General features: G+C 36.5%; 1 protein-coding gene across 1 annotated transcript in view; it reads left to right on the top strand.

The window, feature by feature from the left end:
* DPY19L2 (dpy-19 like 2) overlaps positions 1-18,028 on the top strand; it is a 118,698-nt gene extending 100,670 nt beyond the window's left edge. Inside the window, exons 18-22 of the mRNA XM_049893767.1 lie at positions 2,069-2,188; positions 2,910-3,084; positions 7,430-7,529; positions 8,818-8,943; positions 17,878-18,028. Of these exons, the coding sequence (XP_049749724.1) occupies positions 2,069-2,188; positions 2,910-3,084; positions 7,430-7,529; positions 8,818-8,943; positions 17,878-18,028 (672 nt within the window). The remainder of the gene's footprint in view (positions 1-2,068; positions 2,189-2,909; positions 3,085-7,429; positions 7,530-8,817; positions 8,944-17,877) is intronic.
* The last annotated feature ends 1,771 nt before the right edge of the window (positions 18,029-19,799 follow it).

Below are 19,799 nucleotides of genomic sequence, written 5' to 3'. Positions count from 1 at the left end.
TCATACCTCGTTTTATTCCTGACAGTCGTTCCTGTCTGTCTTCACTTTTTTCTCTGATCCCTAAGCTTGTGTTATTTGATCAGTTTATATTTGATCCTCTATGTTATGTCACTAAAGTTTGTGTTTTCTGTCACAAACAACATTCTTTTATTACTTATAGCCAAAGGGTTTTCTATGACATACAGCTGAAGGTATCTTAACCAGTATGAAAGTATTCTATTGAAGGAGTTAAGTGATACAGAATTTAGAGGAAAAATTAGTTCTTTTGAGAAAATTGAGTTACGTATGTTGGGGTCTGTACACGTCATGTTAACAGCCTAATAGAGACTATGCTGTGTTGGACAGGAAGTATGCATAGTGATTAAAGGCATAGACTCAGGAGCTAGGCTGGATTCTGATCCTAGTTCTACCACTTACTGACTGTGGTGTTGACTAAGTTACGTAACATCTTCTGGGGGAAAAGGCACTTACAATAATGCCTAGTATAATTTTAAAAATTTGATATTTCTGATGATAAAAATGACATGTTTAAAAACTTGGAAAATGCAGAAAAATCTTTCAGAAATGACCCTTGTTAACTTTTAGGTATATTTTCTTACAGTCTCCCCCCTTACCCCCCCATGTGTGTTTGTATGAATTTTCCACAAAATTAATATTGTTGATAGAGTTTTATGCCCTGAACACTTTTCCATGACATTAAATAATCTTCTGCTCTGTGATTTATTTTTATCAGCTGTACACCTGTAGAAATGCAAAAATAATTTAATTATTTATGCTGTATATTGCACACTCTAGTCTTCTATTTTTGCTTGTTAAAAAAGACACTTTGGTGATCATCTTTGTAGCGCCATCTTTGTGCTTTGATACTTCACTTATGTTCAATTCCTAGAACAGGAATTAATAAATCAAAGATGTGGCTCTTTTCTAGAGTTTTGATAAACATTGCTAAATTACAGAAGGGTACAAATTTACTTGTTCAAAGTTTGTGTCACTGCATCCTCTCTTAAACTCATTATTAATTTATTCGTCAATTTGATAAATTAAAATGATATTTCATTATATTTAACATTTAATTTATTTGACTGTTAGAGCATGGATATTTAGTCGCCACTTACTTTCTGTTCTATGAATTATTTGTCCAAATTGTTCATTTTTCTAGTGAGGAATTAGCTGACAGTTTATGGAAACGTATGTCAGAAAAGTTTTGTCTGAAACCTTTGGTCAGTGGAACCCCATCTTGATCAAAATAGGACGCCCTACTGATTAGTACAAATAATTATATAATCCCACTGTTTTTAAAACAATGTAGTTTATGTTCTGCTGTAATTTCTGTTGCTGACTGAATGACATACAAATTTGTAAAACATTCCATATTTTTTTAAGTTTCTACAACTCACGTTTTTACTTCTATAAGGTCTTTGCTCAGATGTCATGTTTTCAATGAGGTCAACCCTGATGGTGCTACTTAAAATCGGCACTACTGCCACCTATGGTCCCACACCACACCTGCTTGTCCAGGCTCATTTCCCTGCTCCATTTTCTTGTCCATCATGCTTACCACCTTCTAATAGACCAGGTAAACCCTGGTGGTGTAGTGGTTAAGAGCTATGGCTGCTAACAAAAAGGTCGGCGTTGGAATCCACCAGGTGCTCCTTAGAAACTCTCTGGGGCAGTTCTACTCTGTCCTGTAGGGTCGCTGTGAGTTGGAATGGACTCGATGGCAATGGGTTTTTCAACAGTAATAAATTAGATAGTGGTTTTATTTATTTATATTTATTTATTGTCTGTCTCTTCTACTGCAGATACTAAAATGTGAGGTTTACAAGGGCAGAAATTGTTCACTGTTGTTTCATTCACAGTTGTAGCCAAAGCACCCAGAACAGTACCTGGCATATAGTAGGCATTCAATAAATCTTTGTTGAATGAATTAATAAACATTAATATTCTCATTACTAAGTGAAAAGATCCTTGTCCTAATGAACAATAATAGTTTCAATTTACTGCATTTTATAGTTATTAATTTTTAAGTATATTAAGTGAAACTGTCATTTTATTTGTGTTTTTATAGCTGGTTTTTCACACATTGCAGTTTTTAGCATTTACTGCCCTTGCTATTTTAATTATGAGGCTGAAGCTGTTTTTGACACCTCACATGTGTATTATGGCTTCCTTGATCTGCTCTCGACGGGTAAGGTATTCATTCTCCTGTAGCTATAACTATAGCAACTATAGTGTAGTTACCATGGCCTTGCTGAGTAATCCAAAATATAAAAACACTAAATGATTTTATTTAAATAACTGAAATGATTTAAAATGTTAGTTCATGATCCACTATAGAATAAGCAAAGCAGCTACAAGTAGCTTTGAAAATTATTCTTAAATTTTAACTGATATTTCAATGACAAGTGATGAGGCATACTTTTCACACTGTTAGTATTCTTTCCACAAACATAGTCATTTGGAGTTCAGGTCTGTGCAAGAATTTCTTGCCCTATCAAAACTATCCTGAAGTGCTCTTCCAATACTAGAGTAAAAAAAAAAAAAAGAAATTGCCATCGAGTCTATTCCTACTCATAACAACCCTATAGGATGTAGTAGAACTGCCCCATAGAGCTTCCTAGGAGCAACTGGTAGATTCAAACTGGTGACCTTTTGATTAGCAGCCAGGCTTTTAATCACTGTGCCACTCCTTGGAAACCTTATGGGGCGGTTCTACTCTGTCATATAGGGTCGCTATGAGTTGGAATTGACTTGACAACAACAGGTTTGGTTTGGTTTGATTTAATCTACCTCAGCTTAAGTAGCAAGGTAATGATTTATTATTGACTATAGAAAAAAAAAAACTCTTCGCAAATTATAAATAAATGGTTTGTAAATGAATTATAAACAAATGATTTCTTTCATTTCAGCTCTTTGGCTGGCTTTTTTGCAGAGTTCGTTTTGAGAATGTTGTCTTTGGCATTCTAACAGTGATGTCAATACAAGGTTGTGCAAATCTACATAATCAGTGGAGCATAATAGGAGAATTTAATAATTTGCCTCAAGAAGAACTTATACAATGGATCAAATACAATAGCAGACCAGGTATCTAGCTATTTAGTTACATATGTGTACCCACATTTATATATATTACATACTTATATAGTTATCATTTTATATATATAATACATAAAATCTATAATATATAACATATAACAACAACAACAAAAAAAACCCACTGCTGTCAAGTCGATTCCAGCTCATAACACCCCTATAGGACAGAGTAGAACTGCCCCATAGGGTTTTCAAGGAGTGCCTGGTAGATTGGAACTACCTACCTTTTGGTTAGCAGCCATAGCTCTTAACCACTACACCACCAGGGTTTCTAAAACTTACATAGAAATTTTAAAATATACACACACGTGGTCATTTTTACCCTCATAGATTTGGTCATTGCAGTGTCCAACCAAATCCTTTCAAAAGATAATTTTTTATCCTCTTTAAACTCTTCTTTGGTAACTGTCAGAAATAATTTTAATCATCACCAAGGAATTAATGATTGTTCACAAGTCATGTGCTATAACTCTCGGCGATCGTTATTGTGTTTTAACTAGAACAGGAATAAACTGAAGAAATCAATCTTTAATGACAAAATTTCACATCTCGAAATAGGCCATTGGAGAGGATAATTTTGGTTGCTAGGAACTTACTGGCACTTGTATCACTTCAGTCATTGCTAACTACCTGTTTTAACTGTATGTAAAACCAATCAGGTACAAAGTGGTTAGAATCTTGGACATTCTGTTTTCTTCTCTAAATTATTTCAAAGAGGTTAATCTAAATCACACTTTAAATACTCCAAGATATTCTTTGTAGCTTCCTTTTTAAAAAATTCTATCTCTATTTGAAACTACCTCAAGCATATATGTATTTATTTTATATTTAAATAGCTTTCCAGAGAATAAGTATATTCTACAATCATTTCTGGCTTAGTGGTTAAGTGCTTGACTGCTAACCGAAAGGTCAGCGGTTCAAACGCACAAGGTGCTTCACAGGAAAAAGTTGTGGCCGTCTGCTTCTGTAAAAACTTATAGCCTTGGAACCCCTACGGGGCAATTCTACTTTGTCCTATAGGGTCGCTATGAGTCGGAATTGACTTGATGGTAACAGGTTTTTTTTTTTTTCCTAATACTTTCTATATGTAGTTTACATACAGTCTTATCCAAGACTTCAGTAATTTTCTCTGACAGAAATTCTTCATTGTGGTTTGTTTGAATTTATCTTGTGACTCCTGGATTTGATTTGTTCTTCTCTCTTAGTTGATAGACAGCATTTTACTAATTAGCTATCATTAACTAAGGTAAATCTTTATACGATTCCACTCAGATATTTGATCTTTGGCTTTCAAGGGTGTGGATAATGGTGCCTCATCACTTAGAGCTGCTAGTCTAATTAAAAAATTGAAATTAATTCCCAAATGACTTTTGCCCTGCAGGAGCAGGAGGTAGGCACTCCCTTTGCACTCCTTTGCCTCTCTCTAGTTACAGCTGTTTTTTCCAAAGCTTTAAAATATACCTGCTTTTTAAATCTTTTCTTATGATGTTCACTGGTTCAGTGCATGTTTTGGGTTCTTGGTAGAGAGAGCTTACATTTGGCAGCTTCTTCTGTGATAACTCGTATAAACTCTAACTTCATTTTCAGCTGCCTCTTCTTCAGTCTTCTTATGGGTCTGTTTTATTCTCTTTTTCATTCCTCTATTGAAAGCTCTGTCATGGTTACCACATATTTAGTAAAAGTGACATGAAGTTTCATGGTATGGGTGGGGCTAGTGTATTCAGGTTCACCATCTCAGGTTGTATAGTTTGTGCACTATACATAAGTACCAAACTGAAAGGACAAGTGGGAGCTGAAATCTAGCCCATGGTCCACTCACCAAGCTATATACCCGTGGGACTCTACTGAGTCACAGGAGATACCTTTTTCTAGGTATACTCATAGAAAAATATCTTATTCTTTCCAAGTCCCAGCCCATTGCCTTCGAGTCGATTTTGACTCATATCGACCCTATAGGACAAAGTAGAACTGCCCGTTTCCAAGGAGTAGTGCACATATATTTACCTCACTACCAATAGGAAAGAGCCCTGGTGGCACAGTGGTTAAGAGCTTGGCTGCTAACCAAAAGGACAGCAATTTGAATCCACCAGAAGCTCCTTGGGAACCCTCTGGGGCAGTTCTACTCTGTCCTATAGGGTCACTATGAGTTGGAACCAACTCGATGGCACATAACAATAACCAAGAGGAAAGGAGAAGCCAGGTAGTATTTCTCCCCCTCTTTCTTCCATAAATGATATCTCCTCAGTGGTTCTAGCTCTTGCTAGACAGGTGTAAAAATGACTTGGAGGTGGTTTCTCACCTCCTCCAACCCCACAAGGGGGAAGGAGAACCAAGATCAACATTGCAAGGCTCCTCTCTCGGCCATCTTTGTTCTGACACCAACCATCCCTCACATAGCACTCTCTACTTCTCTGCTGGGTTTGATAATTCATTGCGGTGGCCACACAGAACTCATAGACCGTACTCAAGATTATGGGCTTTATTATAAGGGAAGTAACAGTTACAGTTCAGGCTCAGGAACACTCAAGATACAGTTCTTCCATCAGGATAACCTCTTTGCAGCCATGCTCACAGGCACGCCTCTCCCTGGCCTCCAGTCTCTGCCCAAGGCACTCACTTTTCTCTTTCTGTGGGCCAGGAAGCCCACCTCACCATCTCCTGCTACCAGGTGTCTCCTGCTGGTCCCTCCTTCCTTGATAGTGGTGGACCTCTCCCCTCTGCTCTGAAATTGGCTCTCTTTTAAGGAAACACTGACTAATCCCCTTGGTAGGCCACAGTCACCCTATCACATTATCACTTGGGTAGGAGTTACAAGATCATAGCTAGAAAGGCCAACGAAACAGATACCGAATTTCTTCTAGATGATCTTGACCCTGGGCTTTGGGTCCCTCTAGCCCACAGTTTCTCACCCTCAGCAACTTGACATTTTGGGCCAGATATTCTTTGTTGTGGGGCTGTCCTGTGCATTGTGGGGGGTTTGAGAGCATCCTTGATCTCTTGATCACTTCCTTCCCCCAGTTTTGACAACCAAAAAATGTCTCCAGACATTAACAGTGTCCCCTGGGAAGCAAAATCACCCCGGGTTGAGAGCCACCACTCTAGCCTAACAGCTTGTTATCATTAATTATTGAATCATTCAATAATAGACATTTCTACTTAACTGAATAACATGTTACCAAATTTAAGGCATATAAAGATATTTTCATTGAAAGATACATTTAGAATGCTTAGTAAATTATTTACAGCAAATCTGAATAACATGCCTTATTCTTATTACCAACTTTTCTAACTTTATGGTGCTGTTTTAAAATGATAATAACCTTCACAATTATATAATCATTTATTACACAAAGCTGGCAGGAAGCAAGCACTTGGTCTTTTGGTCTTCCAAGAGACAAAACTGAAACTGAAGCCAGACAGTTGATTTTAGTTACTACCAAAGGGCAATATAATTATGCATGCTGTTATCCCAAAGGAAACCTTGGTGGTGTAGTGGTTAAGCGCTAGGGCTGCTAACCAAAGGGTCGGCAGTTTGAACCCACCAGACACTCCTTGGAAACTCTATTGGGCAGTTCTACTCTGTCCTATAGGGTCGCTATGAGTCGGAATTGACTCGACAGCAGTGGGTTTGGTTTGATTATCCCAAAAGCACTATTACTAGGTAATGAAATGATTTGGTGAAATACCTAAATTATATAAAGTCAAATGGAAACTAAGAAAACCGAATTATGAATAGTTAAAAACAACCTGAGGGAAGAACACATTGCTTTATCCCAACATGTCCTCAGGCTTATAATTCACAATCCATTAAAAATCACTTAAAACAATGTGGCAAGAGGCTTGCCCTTTATAAGTCTCTTCTTTCCTAGTATTTGTAATTATTGGAGTAAGATATACAATTCTATGACCCTTTCTAGTCCTCTGTGCCTTGGTAGTACCGGCTCTTAGCAGAGCGCTTGAACGTGGCAGGAGGCTGTGGTGAAGTGTTTACAATGGTGACCTCTGACACTTCTTAGCTGTGCAGGTGGGTAAGCTGCTTCACCATGTCTCAGTGTCCTTATCTGTAAATAAGATTAATATAGAACCCTCTTCACAGAATAGTTGTGCAAATTAGATGATTTTGTAAAAAATTTTGGCACTTCCTGGCACTAACATGCAACTAAAGTTAACTGTTATTTTTTAATTAATTACTACTGAATGAACAAAAAGAATGAATTCAATGGTTATCATTTAAATATGTTTCATCCTTTGTGATTTTGGTTAAAATATTATGGGTTAGTTTAACTTTTGGTTTCCTTTAAAATGTTCTTTTAAGAAGTATGTCCTTGTTTTTCAGATGCTGTTTTTGCAGGCGCCATGCCCACAATGGCCAGCATCAAACTGTCCACGCTTCACCCCATTGTCAATCACCCACATTACGAGGATGCAGACTTGAGGTTGGCAACCAATTAAATATTTCCACCAGCCTCACTTACTGCTGATTTTTAGGGATAGAGAAAATGTTGTACACACACACACACACACACACACACACACACACACACACGCTCTTATACTTATATTCATACTTATATACACCATACTTATATTCATGCTGAAAGTAAAAAAAATCAGAACAGTCCAGAAATTATGATATTTATCTGTTCACTTTAAGCTGGCTTAATAAACCTCTGGAAACTGAAAAAAGTAAAAATCCTTTTTCTCAAAGAGAAAAATATGTCACATATTTATCAGTAGCCTGTGTGTGTGTGTGTGTGTGTGTGTGTTCCAATCAAGTTCCTCAGTAGTAGTAATAGGAGGTGGCGTGAATTTGGCCCAGGTTTCCACTTTGCCAAACCAGTTGTGCTCTAGACTCCACGAGCCCTGAGCTAAGCAGCCATCCTAGATCTTACTGGTGACTATATGACTGGCTTTTTTTTTTTTTTAACATAGAAAAATTACATTACTTTTAAGGTGTTCTTTTGGTAACTGATTGTGAGAGCTCCAGTGTCTATTCAGATCTGGAAGTTTTGGTTTTTCTTAAATGACGGGCTTTTAAAAATTATTTTGCTCTTTCTAGTAATCTATTGTTAGGAGTGACATTTTAAATTATTTTTAGTTTTATATCTAGTTATGAGGGTTGGGCATCCTACATGCTTGAAATCTTAAGTTACGTCTAATACGTAAGTGGATCAGAATTTCATGGGACTTCCCTTTAGTGCCAAGTCACCTGTCATACCACAGTTCTTCCTGTTCTCGAGCTTTTGTTAAGGTGGTTTTTCCTCTTGCCCTAATACAGAAGCCCATTGTGTAAGTGTTTTATTTACTACATTCAGCCTCAACATGTGTTTTTCAGAGCTTCTGTATATGAAATTATCTACGGAAATCTATGTTTTCACTATATTCTGCCTCTGTCGAGGCTTACTCCATGAGCACATTATTTTGTGAATTATGCAGAGGAAACTTTATGTCCTGAGCTACTATCCTGCCATCCAGTATAACGCTAAACTAATTTATACCCTAACTAGCCATATATGAACATTTCAAACTGCTGTAAGTTTTAGCACTTGCAAAAAATAAGTAGGAATTAGGAAACAGCTATCCTGAAGTAATTTCTGCTATTTTGAGTCATATATATCAACATTTCATCCTGTAAGCACTGAGATTTTAATTTGCTAGCAAATTTTCTTTAGTCCATTCTATTATTTACTTTAAAATCTTTTAACTTGTTGTTTGAATTTAAAGGGCCCGGACAAAAATAGTTTATTCCACATATAGTCGAAAATCCGCCAAAGAAGTGAGAGATAAATTGTTGGAGTTACATGTGAATTATTACATTTTAGAAGAGGCATGGTGTATTGTGAGAACTAAGTGAGTATTATGTCCGTGATATATGATATGGTATATTTTTAAGTCAGAAAGGTTTCAGTTTATTATGTAGTCCTGATTTTTAAGAATTTTTTTCCTTAAACAAAACTAGTTGCCATTGAGTCGACTCCAACTTTTGGCAACCCCATGTGTGTCAGAGCAGAACTGTGCTCTGTAGTGTTTTCAATGGCTGATATTTTGCCTCTCCTGGGTGTACTCAAACTTCTAACCTTTTGGTTAGCATCCAAGGGCCTTAACAGTTTCCACTATCCAGGGACTACTTATTATGAATAAATTCCATCAAAATGTTACCCCCGGTATTTTAATTAAAATCATTTCAAGTAGAGAAGTAAAATAATACTATAATTTAAAAGGAATCTAATTTTGGAGCCCTAGTGGTACAGAGGTTAAAAGCTATGGTTGCAAGCCAAAAGGTCAGTAGTTTGAATCTACCAGCCACTCCTTGGAAACCCTAGGGATAGTTCTACTCTGTCCTACAGAGTTGCTATGAGTTGGAATCAACTCGACAGCAGCAGGTTTGGTTTGGTTTTTTTATAATGTATTTTGTATCCTGGTTTTCTGTTTTAATTTACCATCTTAAACTTGTTTTTTATTGTGGTGCAAATACATATAGCAAAACATTCACTAAATTCAGTAGTTTCTACACACATAATTCAATGACACTGATTCCACTCTTCATGTTGTGCAACCCTTATCACTATCATTCTCCCAATCTTTCTACCACCAGTAATGTAAACTCCCTGCCCCACTAGCAAATACTCCCCCTTCCCCCTCCCTCCCACCTCTGGTAACCACTTATAAGCTTTAATTTCTCTATATTTTTTTATTTCATATAAGTGAAGTCAACAGAACATGTCCTTTTCTGATTGACTTATTTTGTTTGGCATAATGTTTTCAAGAAGAATCCATATTGTGACATGCATCAAGAATTCATTTCTCAACCAGGTAAAGATACCACAAAGAAAATTACAGACTTATATCCCTCATGAACATAGATGCAAAAATCCTCAACAAGATTCTAGCCAATAGAATTCGACAACATATCAAAAAAATAATTCACCATGACCGAGTGGGATTCATACCAGGTATTTTTTTTTTTTTATACAGGGGTGGTCCAACATTAGAAAAACAATTAATGTAATCCAACATATAAGTAAAACAAAAGACAAGAATCGCATGATTTTATCAATTGATGCAGAAAGGTAATTTGAAAAAGTTCAACACCCATTCATGATAATAACTCTCAGCAAAATAGGAATAGAAGGAAAATTCCCCAACATAATAAAGGGCATTTATACAAAGCCAATAGCCAACATCATCCTAAATGGATAGAGTCTGAAAGCATTCCCCTTGAGATCAGGAACCAGACAAGAATGCCCTTTGTCACCACTCTTATTCAGCATTGTGCTGGATGTCCTAGCCAGAGCATTTGGGCTAGATAAAGAAATAACGGGCATCCAGATTGGCAAGGAAGAAGTAAAAGTATCTCTGTTTGTATATGACATGATTTTATACACAGAAAACCCTAAGAAATCCTCAAGAAAACTACTGAACCTAATAGAAGAGTTCAGCAGAGTATCGGGATACAAGATAAACATACAAAAATCAGTTGGATTCCTCTACACCAACAAAAAGAACATCGAAGAGGAAATCACCAAATCAATAGCATTTACAGTAGCCCCCAAGAAGATAAAATACTTAGGAATAAATCTTACCAGAGATGTAAAAGACTTATACAATGAAAATTACAAAACACTTCTGCAAGAAACCAAAAGAGACCTATACAAGTGGAAGAACATACCTTGCTCACGGATAGGAAGACTTGACATTGTAAAAATATTCTACCAAAAGCAATCTATAGATACAATGCAATTCCTATCCAAATTCCAACAACATTTTTTAATGAGATGGAGAAACATATCACCAACTTCATATGGAAGGGGAAGAGGCCCCAGATAAATAAAGCGTTACTGAAAAAGAAGAACAAAGTGGGAGGCCTCACTCTACCTGATTTTAGAACCTATTATACTGCCACAGTAGTCAAAACAGCCTGGTACTGGTACAACAACAGGCACATAGACCAATGGAAGAGAATTGAGAATCCAGACATAAATCCATCCACATATGATCAGTTGATATCTGACAAAGGCCCAAAATCAGTTAAATGGGGAAAAGACAGTGTTTTTAACAAATGGTGCTGGCATAACCGGATATCCACCTGCAAAAAAATGAAATGATGCATACCTCACACTGTGTACAAAAACAAGCTCAAAGTGGATCAAAGACCTAAATATAAAATCTAAAATGATAAAGATTGTGGAAGAAGAAATAGGACAATGTTCAGAGCCCTAACACATGGCATAAACAGTATAGAAAACATTATTAACGATGCAGAAGAGAAACTAGAGAAACTGGAGCTCCTAAAAATCAAGTATTTATGCTCTTCCAAAGACTTAACCAAAAGAGTAAAAAGATTGCCCACAGACTGGGAAAAAGTTTTTAGCTATGACATTTCCAATCAGAGCCTGATCTCTAAAATCTACATGATACTACAAAAACTCAACTACAAAAAGACAAATAACCCAATTAAAAAATGGGCAAAAGATATGAACAGGCAGGCACTTCACTAAAGAAGACGTTCAGGTAGCTTATACATACATGAGGAAATGCTCACAATCATTAGCCGTTAGAGAAATGCAAATGAATACTACAATGAGATTCCATCTCACTCCAACAAGGCTGGCATTAATCCAACAAACACAAAACAATAAATGTTGGAGAGGCTGTGGAGAGATTGAAACACTTTTACACTGCTGGTGGGAATGTAAAATGGTACGACCACTTTGGAAATCAATTTGGCACTTCTTTAAAAAGCTAGAAATAGAATACCATATGATCCAGCAATCCCACTCCTCGGAATATATCCTGGAGAAATAAGAGCCTTTACACGAACGGATACATGCACACCCATGTTCACGGCAGTACTGTTTACAATAGCAAAAAGATGGAAGCAACCAAGGTGCCCATCAATGGATGAATGCATAAATAAATTATGGTATATTCACACAATGGAATACTACGCAGCGATAAAGAACAGTGATGAATCTGTGAAACATTTCATAACATGGAGGAATCTGGAAGGCATTATACAAACATTGTATAAGACCACTATTATAAGAACTCGAGAAATAGTTTAAACAGAGAAGAATATATTCTTTGATGTTTACGAGAGTGGGGAGGGAGAGAAGGAGGGAGCGGGGTATTCACTAATTAGATAGTAGATAAGAACCACTTTAGGGGAAGGGAAAGACAACACACAATACAGGGGAGGTCAGCACACCTGGACTAAACCAAAAGCAAAGAATTTTCCTGAATAAACTGAATGCTTCAAAGGCCAGCATAGCAGGGGCAGGGGTTTGGGGACCACAGTCTCAGGGGACATCTAAGTCAATTGGCATAGTAAAATCTTTTAAGAAAACATTCTGCATCCCACTTTGGAGAGTGGTGTCTGAGGTCTTAAACGCTAGCAAGCAGCCATCTAAGATGCATCAATTGGTCTCAACCCACCTGGAGCAAAGGAGAATGAAGAACACCAAAGATACAAGGTAATTATGAGCCCAAGAGACAGAAAGGGCCACATACACCAGAGACTACATCAGCCTGAGACCAGAAGACCTAGGTGGTGCCAGGCTACAAAGGATGACTGCCCTGACAGGGAACACAACAGAAAAGCCTTGAGGAAGCAGGAGAGCCGTGGGATGTAGACCCCAAATTCTCGTAAAAAGACAATAGTTAATGGTCTGACTGAGACTAGAAGGACCCCGGTGATCATGGTCCCCAGACCTGCTATTAGCCCAAGACAGGAACCATTCCCAAAGCCAACTCTTTAGACAGAAATTGGACTGGACAATGGGATAGAAAATGATGCTGGTGAAGAATGAGCTTCTTGGATCAAGTAGACACATGGGACTATGTGGGCATCTCCTGTCTGGAGGGGGGATGAGAGGCCAAAGGGGGTCAGAAGCTGGCAGAATGGATGCGAAAAGAGACAGTGGAGGGAAGGAGTGTGCTTTCTTATTAGGGAGAGAGCAATTAGAAGTATATAGCAAGATGTATATAAATTTTTGTATGAGATACTGACTTGATTTGTAATCTTTCACTTAAGGCAGAATAAAAATTAAAAATACTAGTTTCTGTTTCTGGTTGAGTAATATTACATTGTATATATGCACCACTTTTTTTTTTATTCATTTATCTGCTGACGGACATTTAGGTTGTTTCTACCTTTGACTGTTGTGAAAAGTGCTGCAATGACCATTGGTTTCTGTTTGCATTCCAGCTTTCATTTCTTTTGGGTATATACTTAGGACTGGAATTGCTGGGTCATATGTCCACCTTTTGAGGCCTGCTAAACTGTTTTCTACATTGACTGTACCATTTTGTATTCCTGCCATCAATAGATGAGGGTTCGAATTTTTCCACATTCTCTTCAATACCTCTTGTTTTCCGTTTTTTAAAAAATTATTATTTTCATTCTGATGGGGGTGAAGTGGTATCTCATTGTGGTTTTGATTTGCATTTCCCTAATGGCTATGAACATTGAGCATCTTTTCATGTGATTGTTGGCCATTTGAATATCCTCTTTGGTGAACTGTCCAAGCTTTTTGCCCATTTTTTGATTTGTTTATCTTTTTGTTGTTGATTAAACTTAACCTTTTTTCATAATTTTTCAAATTTCGATGACAGTTTTTATTAGATATCTGAAATACACATTTGAGCTTATAGCAAAGTGAAATATTAGCATTCCTCTTCTACAGTTGATGTGTACTGGAATTATAAGACTTATGAGGAAAGTTTCATATAACTCAAAAAGACATATAAGAAGAACATTTCTAATTAAAATTTTTGAAATTCCTGAACTTTGCAGTTTCTAAAAATGGTAAAATTTAATATGCTTAATGGATCCCTTCAGGTCTTTGCTTAGACTCCTTGGTTAAGGGCTCTCCTTAGTTGCATTAAGTCTAACATTAAGAGCTTTCATTTCTCCTGTGGATAATTTGGAATTGGCTATAATAGATTTTAGAAAAAGTGAGTTCTGAAATTTTAATATCTAATAACCTGCTCATCCACACTAGAACAAATTGGCATCTTCCAAAAGAAAAAACAGGAACATCATAATTTTAATGTATATATGTACAAGTTCAAGTTGCAGCAAAAGAAAATCAAAGTAAGTCCACAAGAGTCAAAATACGACCTTGAATACATCCCACTTGAATTTAGAGATCATTTCAAGAATAGATTTGATGCACCAGACACTAATGACTGAAACTCAGAAGAGCTGTGGGATGACATGAAGGACATCATATATGAAGAAAGTAAAAGGTCATTAAAAAGACAGGAAAGAAGGAAAAGCCCAAAATGGATGTTAGAAGAGACTCTGAAACTTGCTCTTAAGCACAGAGTACCTAAAGCAAATGGAAGAAATGATGACTTAAAAGAATCAAACAGAAGATTTCAAAGGGTGGCTCAAGAAGGCAAGGTGTTATGATGGAATGTGCAAAGACCTGGGATTAGACAACCAAATGGAAAGAACACAATTGGCACTTCTGAGGGTGAAAGAACTGAACCCCCTGGGTGAGTTCTCATCACCAACCTTTAGGGTTGTGGTCTAGTGCTAACTGTGGGTCACCCAGGGGCCTTGGGTATCTTTATACAAAAGGAGAGGGGGAGGACACTTCAATTCGTATCTCCCACTATATACAAAAGTTAACTCACAATGAGTCATAGACCTAACTGTAAAACCTAGAGATATAAAATTGATAGGAGAAAAGATAGGAGAAAATTGATATTACCTTGGATTAGGCAAAGGTATCTTAGATACAACACCATATGCATGATTGTTAGAGGAACAAACTGATAAATAAGACTTTATCAAAATTAGACACCGTGGGAGAACTAAAAGATAAACCACAGCCTGGGAGAATATACTTGCAAAGCATATGATAATGAGAAAACAACCTAGTTACAAATGGGCAAAATATTTGAGGAGACAACAATAAAACATACAGATGGCAAATAAGCACATGAAAAGATACTCGGCATCACTAGTCAGTTGTGAAATGCAAATTAAAACTGCAGTGAGATACCACTACATACCTATTACCCATTGCCACTGAGTTGATTTCCACTCGTAGTGAACCTATAGGACAGAGTAGAACTGCCCCATAGGATGTCCAAGGCTGTAATCTTTACGGAAGCAGACTGCCATGTCTTTCTCCTGCAGAGTAGCTGGTGGGTTTGAACCACAGACCTTTCAGTTAGAAGCTGAGCACTTTAACCATTTCACACCAGGGTTCCTTACACGCCTATTACAATGTCTAAAATTAAAATGACTGACCATACCAAATATTGCTGAGGCTATGGAGGAACTAACTTTCATATACTGTTGGTGGGAATATAATAAGGTACAACCACTTTGAAAAACAGTTTGGCAATTTCATACCTACTATACACAGTTTTTTTTTTTTTTTTTTACCTAAGATGAAAGAAAGCATACACCCACACCATACTTACACTGTCTACAAATATTCATAGCAGCTTATCTTTGTAACAGCCCCAAACTGGAAACAACCCAAACTAATTGCTGTTAAGTCGATTCCAACTCATAGAGACTGTTTAGGGCAGAGTAGACCTGCCCCATAGGGGTAGCTGGTGGATTCAAACTGCCAGCCTTTTGGTTATCAGGCAAGCTTTTAACCACTGTGCCCCCAGGGCTGCACTATTGGAATATACATTCAATAAAATATTACTCAGCAATAAAAAGGAATGAACTATTGATACATACAACATGGATGAATTGCAAAATAATTACACTAAATGAAAGAAGCTAGTCAAAAAAAGAATTTCAGGAAATGCAAACTAATCTAAGCAGATCAGTGGTTGCCTGGGGAGAGAAGGAGTTGGCAGGAGCAAGAGAGTGGGATTACAAAAGAGCTTTTGGGAGCAATGCGTATGTCCACTATTTTGTTTGTGGTGATAGTTTCATGGGTTTATACATAAGTCAAAACTTAACAAATTGTATACTCTAAATATGTGCACCATATTAAGCAATTTTTGAGTAGTTATCCCTCAAATCTAAAAAGATCTGACAAAGGACTTTTATTCAGAATATAGAAGGAACTCCCATACCTCAATAATAAGATGACAATTAAAATTGATTAAATGTTTAAACAGACATTTCACCAAAGAAAAACTGTTGTCATGGAGTCGGTTGTGACTCGTAGTGACCCTATAGGACAGAGTAGAACTGCCCCATAGAGTTTCCAAGGAGTGGCTGGTGGATTCAAACCGCTGACGTTTTGGTTGCAAACTAACCACTGTGCCACAACTGACCATACAACCCAGCAGTTCCACTCCTAGGTATTTCTCTAAGAGAAATTATAATGTTTGTCCACACAATCCTTGCCCATGAATGTTCATAGCAGCATTGTTCATAATTACCAAAACACTCAAAATATCTTAAATGTTCATCTTCTTGTGAATGGATAAACAAATTGTGGTATCTCCATACAATGGAATACTATTCAGCAATAAAAACGAAAGAACTACTGAATTACAGTGGAAGTTGTAGAAATTATAACATGTAAGGTATGAATCTCAAAAACATGCTAAGGTTAAAAAAACCCATTAAGTCAATTGCCGCTCATAGCTGCCCTATAGGACAGAGTAGAATGGCCTCATCAGGTTTCCTTTACTGAAGCAGACTGCTAAATCTCCCTCAGAGTGGCTGCTGGGTTCAAACCGCGGAACTTTCAGTTAGCAGCCCAGTGCTTTAACTACTGCATCATCAAGGCTCCTATGCTAAGGTAAAGAAGCCAGAAAAAAAAAAAAAAACATACGTGATGTATGATTCTAATTACTCGGAATTCTGGAAAAGGCAAAACTCTAGCGACAGGAAGGCAATTAGTGGTTGCCTGGGGCAATGGGGAATGACTGCAGAAGTGCATAGGGGAATTTTTTGGGATGATAGAAACGCTCTGTGTCATGATTGTAGTGGTGCTGATGTAACTACACACATTTGCCCATACTTACCAAACTTTACACATGAAAAATGTGGCTTTTGTTGTATGTAAGTTATACTTCAATATAACGGTTAAAAAGTCAGAAGCCAGTTTTGCCTAACTTTAATGAGTCTTCTGCAGGGTTATTCCCTAGTGAGATATACTCTCTCATTCATGCCCACTCATAGAACCACCCAAAAAGGAAAGGATTGAGAACAAAATTGGCATAAGAGCCTCCCTTTCCTGTCTTGGACTATATGTTTTCATGTGTCTCCAAGTCAGTTTATTCATCAGGAATTACTTCAACTTTCATTTAATTTGTCTCTTTGCACTGGTGGTGAAGTGGTTAATAGCTCAGCTGCTAACCAAAAGGTTGGCAGTTCGCACCCACCAGCTGCTCCTTGGAAACCATATGGAGCAGTTCTACTCTGTCCTGTAGGGTCTCTATGAGTCAGAATCGACCCGATGGCAACAGGTTTGGTTTGGTTTTTTTACACTACTTAGTGTGATGTCTGGATGATGATGCCACTTAAAAAGTCAAATAAATATTTCATTTTGAAAGTGAATTTTTAAGTGCATTTCTGAATGTATAGTAAGCCTTTTATTATTAGGACACATCTCATTCTTTGGTTCAGTGGGACATGAAAATACAGCGTACTTACTTTCATTTGTATTGTTTTCATTCATTTATATTGTTCATTTTATTGTTGCTAAATTTTGAATTCATATCTTTGGAAATAACTTTAAAATCTTGACTTTATGAATTAAATCTTAAAATTTAGGAAATGCCTTATAAATTACACATTTCCTTTAGATGTGAATGCATTGTGTATATATATGTCCTTTTTTTTTTAAGGCCTGGTTGCAGTATGCTTGAAATTTGGGATGTGGAAGACCCTTCCAATGCAGCCAACCCCCCACTGTGTAGCATCTTGCTGAAGGATGGAAGGCCTTACTTCACCACAGTATTTCAAAACAGTGTGTACAGAGTACTGAAGGTTGACTGAGAAGGAGACTGCCCACTACACTGTGGTGCTTATTTACATTAAAAATCACAAGCTTTAGTGAGGGATGCTCAAAAAGAAGGTAATAAAAGTCAGTTAAAGTTTTTATGATTACTAAAAGGTAAATTATTTCATTGTTTTCCATTGAATATCATCAGCTTTGTTAAGCCTGATATATAAAGGACTAAATAATTTCATATGGCTTAAACAACTGTTCATCTTAAAGGTTTAAAGAAAATGTATGTAAATTTGAGGTTTAACATAATCAGAGAAGAAAATCCAGTTAAATTCATCAAATGAGGTTTTGTTTAAGATTCTAGATCTTGAATGAGGCAAAGGCATTTTCATCTTGATAGCCCTGTACCTTATCCCCCACATCATCTTTCTTTCCGGCCACCATCTTTTGTAATAACATATTTTTTAATTCCTCATTTAGTTTTGGTTTTGGATGAGGAAGGTCATATATTATAAAGCCTCTTTATAAAACTTACCCAACAATAATGCTTTGAAAGTGGTGAACAGTTATCTATAAGATACTCTTGCCAAGTGCAAACATAGACACTCTTCTGCTTGGTAAATACTAAATATGCCACATATATAGTATTTGAATGTGCATCTACTTTAAATCAATCATCTCAGAGTTGTAATAAAAAAAAATTCTTGTACTGAGATGGCAAATGACTTAATGCCATAAATTAATTAATTTATGATAGGTAGAAAATTATATAAGAACAAATAAATTACTTCTCAACTTTTATACTTGTAAAGTGTCTTAATACAGGATACAGAACAACTAAGAACACATCCCACATTTTACTTATTTTACCATTTTCAAATAGTTTTGGTGTAAGCATGGAGTGTAGAAGGAAAAGAGACATAACAGCTAACATTTATAAAAATTAAAATAACACATTTTGGATGATGTTTTCATAGGAAATATTTTTTTAAGTTGGTAGAATTCAACCAAAAAAAAGGGAAGAGCTTATTAATAAAATGTTCGGTGGAAACAGTCTGGTCTATGTTCAGACAAACCAATGAAATTATTTTCAACTTTTATATTGTAACATATTTTAATACAGGATACAAAACAGTTAAGAAAGCTTACCACATTTTACTTATTTTACCATTTTCAAATAATTTGTTTTAGTGTAAGTATGGGGCAGAGACGGGAAAGAGATGTAACATCTAACATTCACAAAAATCAAACGAGCACATTTTGGATAAGGTTTCAGAGGAGCAGCATACAGAAGCTGGTGGAAGTCAACCAAAAAGGGAAGAACTGCATTAGCCAATAAAATGTTCTGTGCAGATGTAATGCATTTATGTGGATTTATGTTATTTTCATGTACTATGTGTGTTAAATAATTTAAAGAAGACTTAAAGATCCTCTGTGTGTTCTCCCTCTTTCCTTATATTTTTACCGAGCATGCATTTTAAAACTGAAGTAGTTCTGATATGAAGGTAGAAATCATACACTTGAGATCATGCTTCAGGCTGTCTAAAATAGTTCATAATTTACTTTGTGCCATATTCAGTATGTCTTATTTAATATTAAATGTCAAGTTTTAAAACCTCAAACAGTGTTTCTGCCGTTTAAATAAGAAGGATCCAGTGGCCATAATTTCATGGTTGGACACTATCTACTTTGTAAATTATGTTCGTGTATGACATTTCTTAAATTGTAATTGTAGATCTAATCCTGACTGCTTTTTAATAGGGCATAGGGAGCAAAATTATTAAATTTCTAACAGTTCTGGCCAGATGTGAACCAGTG

This window comes from Elephas maximus, chromosome 8, assembly GCF_024166365.1.
Source record: "Elephas maximus indicus isolate mEleMax1 chromosome 8, mEleMax1 primary haplotype, whole genome shotgun sequence".
NCBI lineage: Eukaryota > Metazoa > Chordata > Mammalia > Proboscidea > Elephantidae > Elephas > Elephas maximus.
This window is presented reverse-complemented; position numbering and strand designations above follow the sequence as displayed.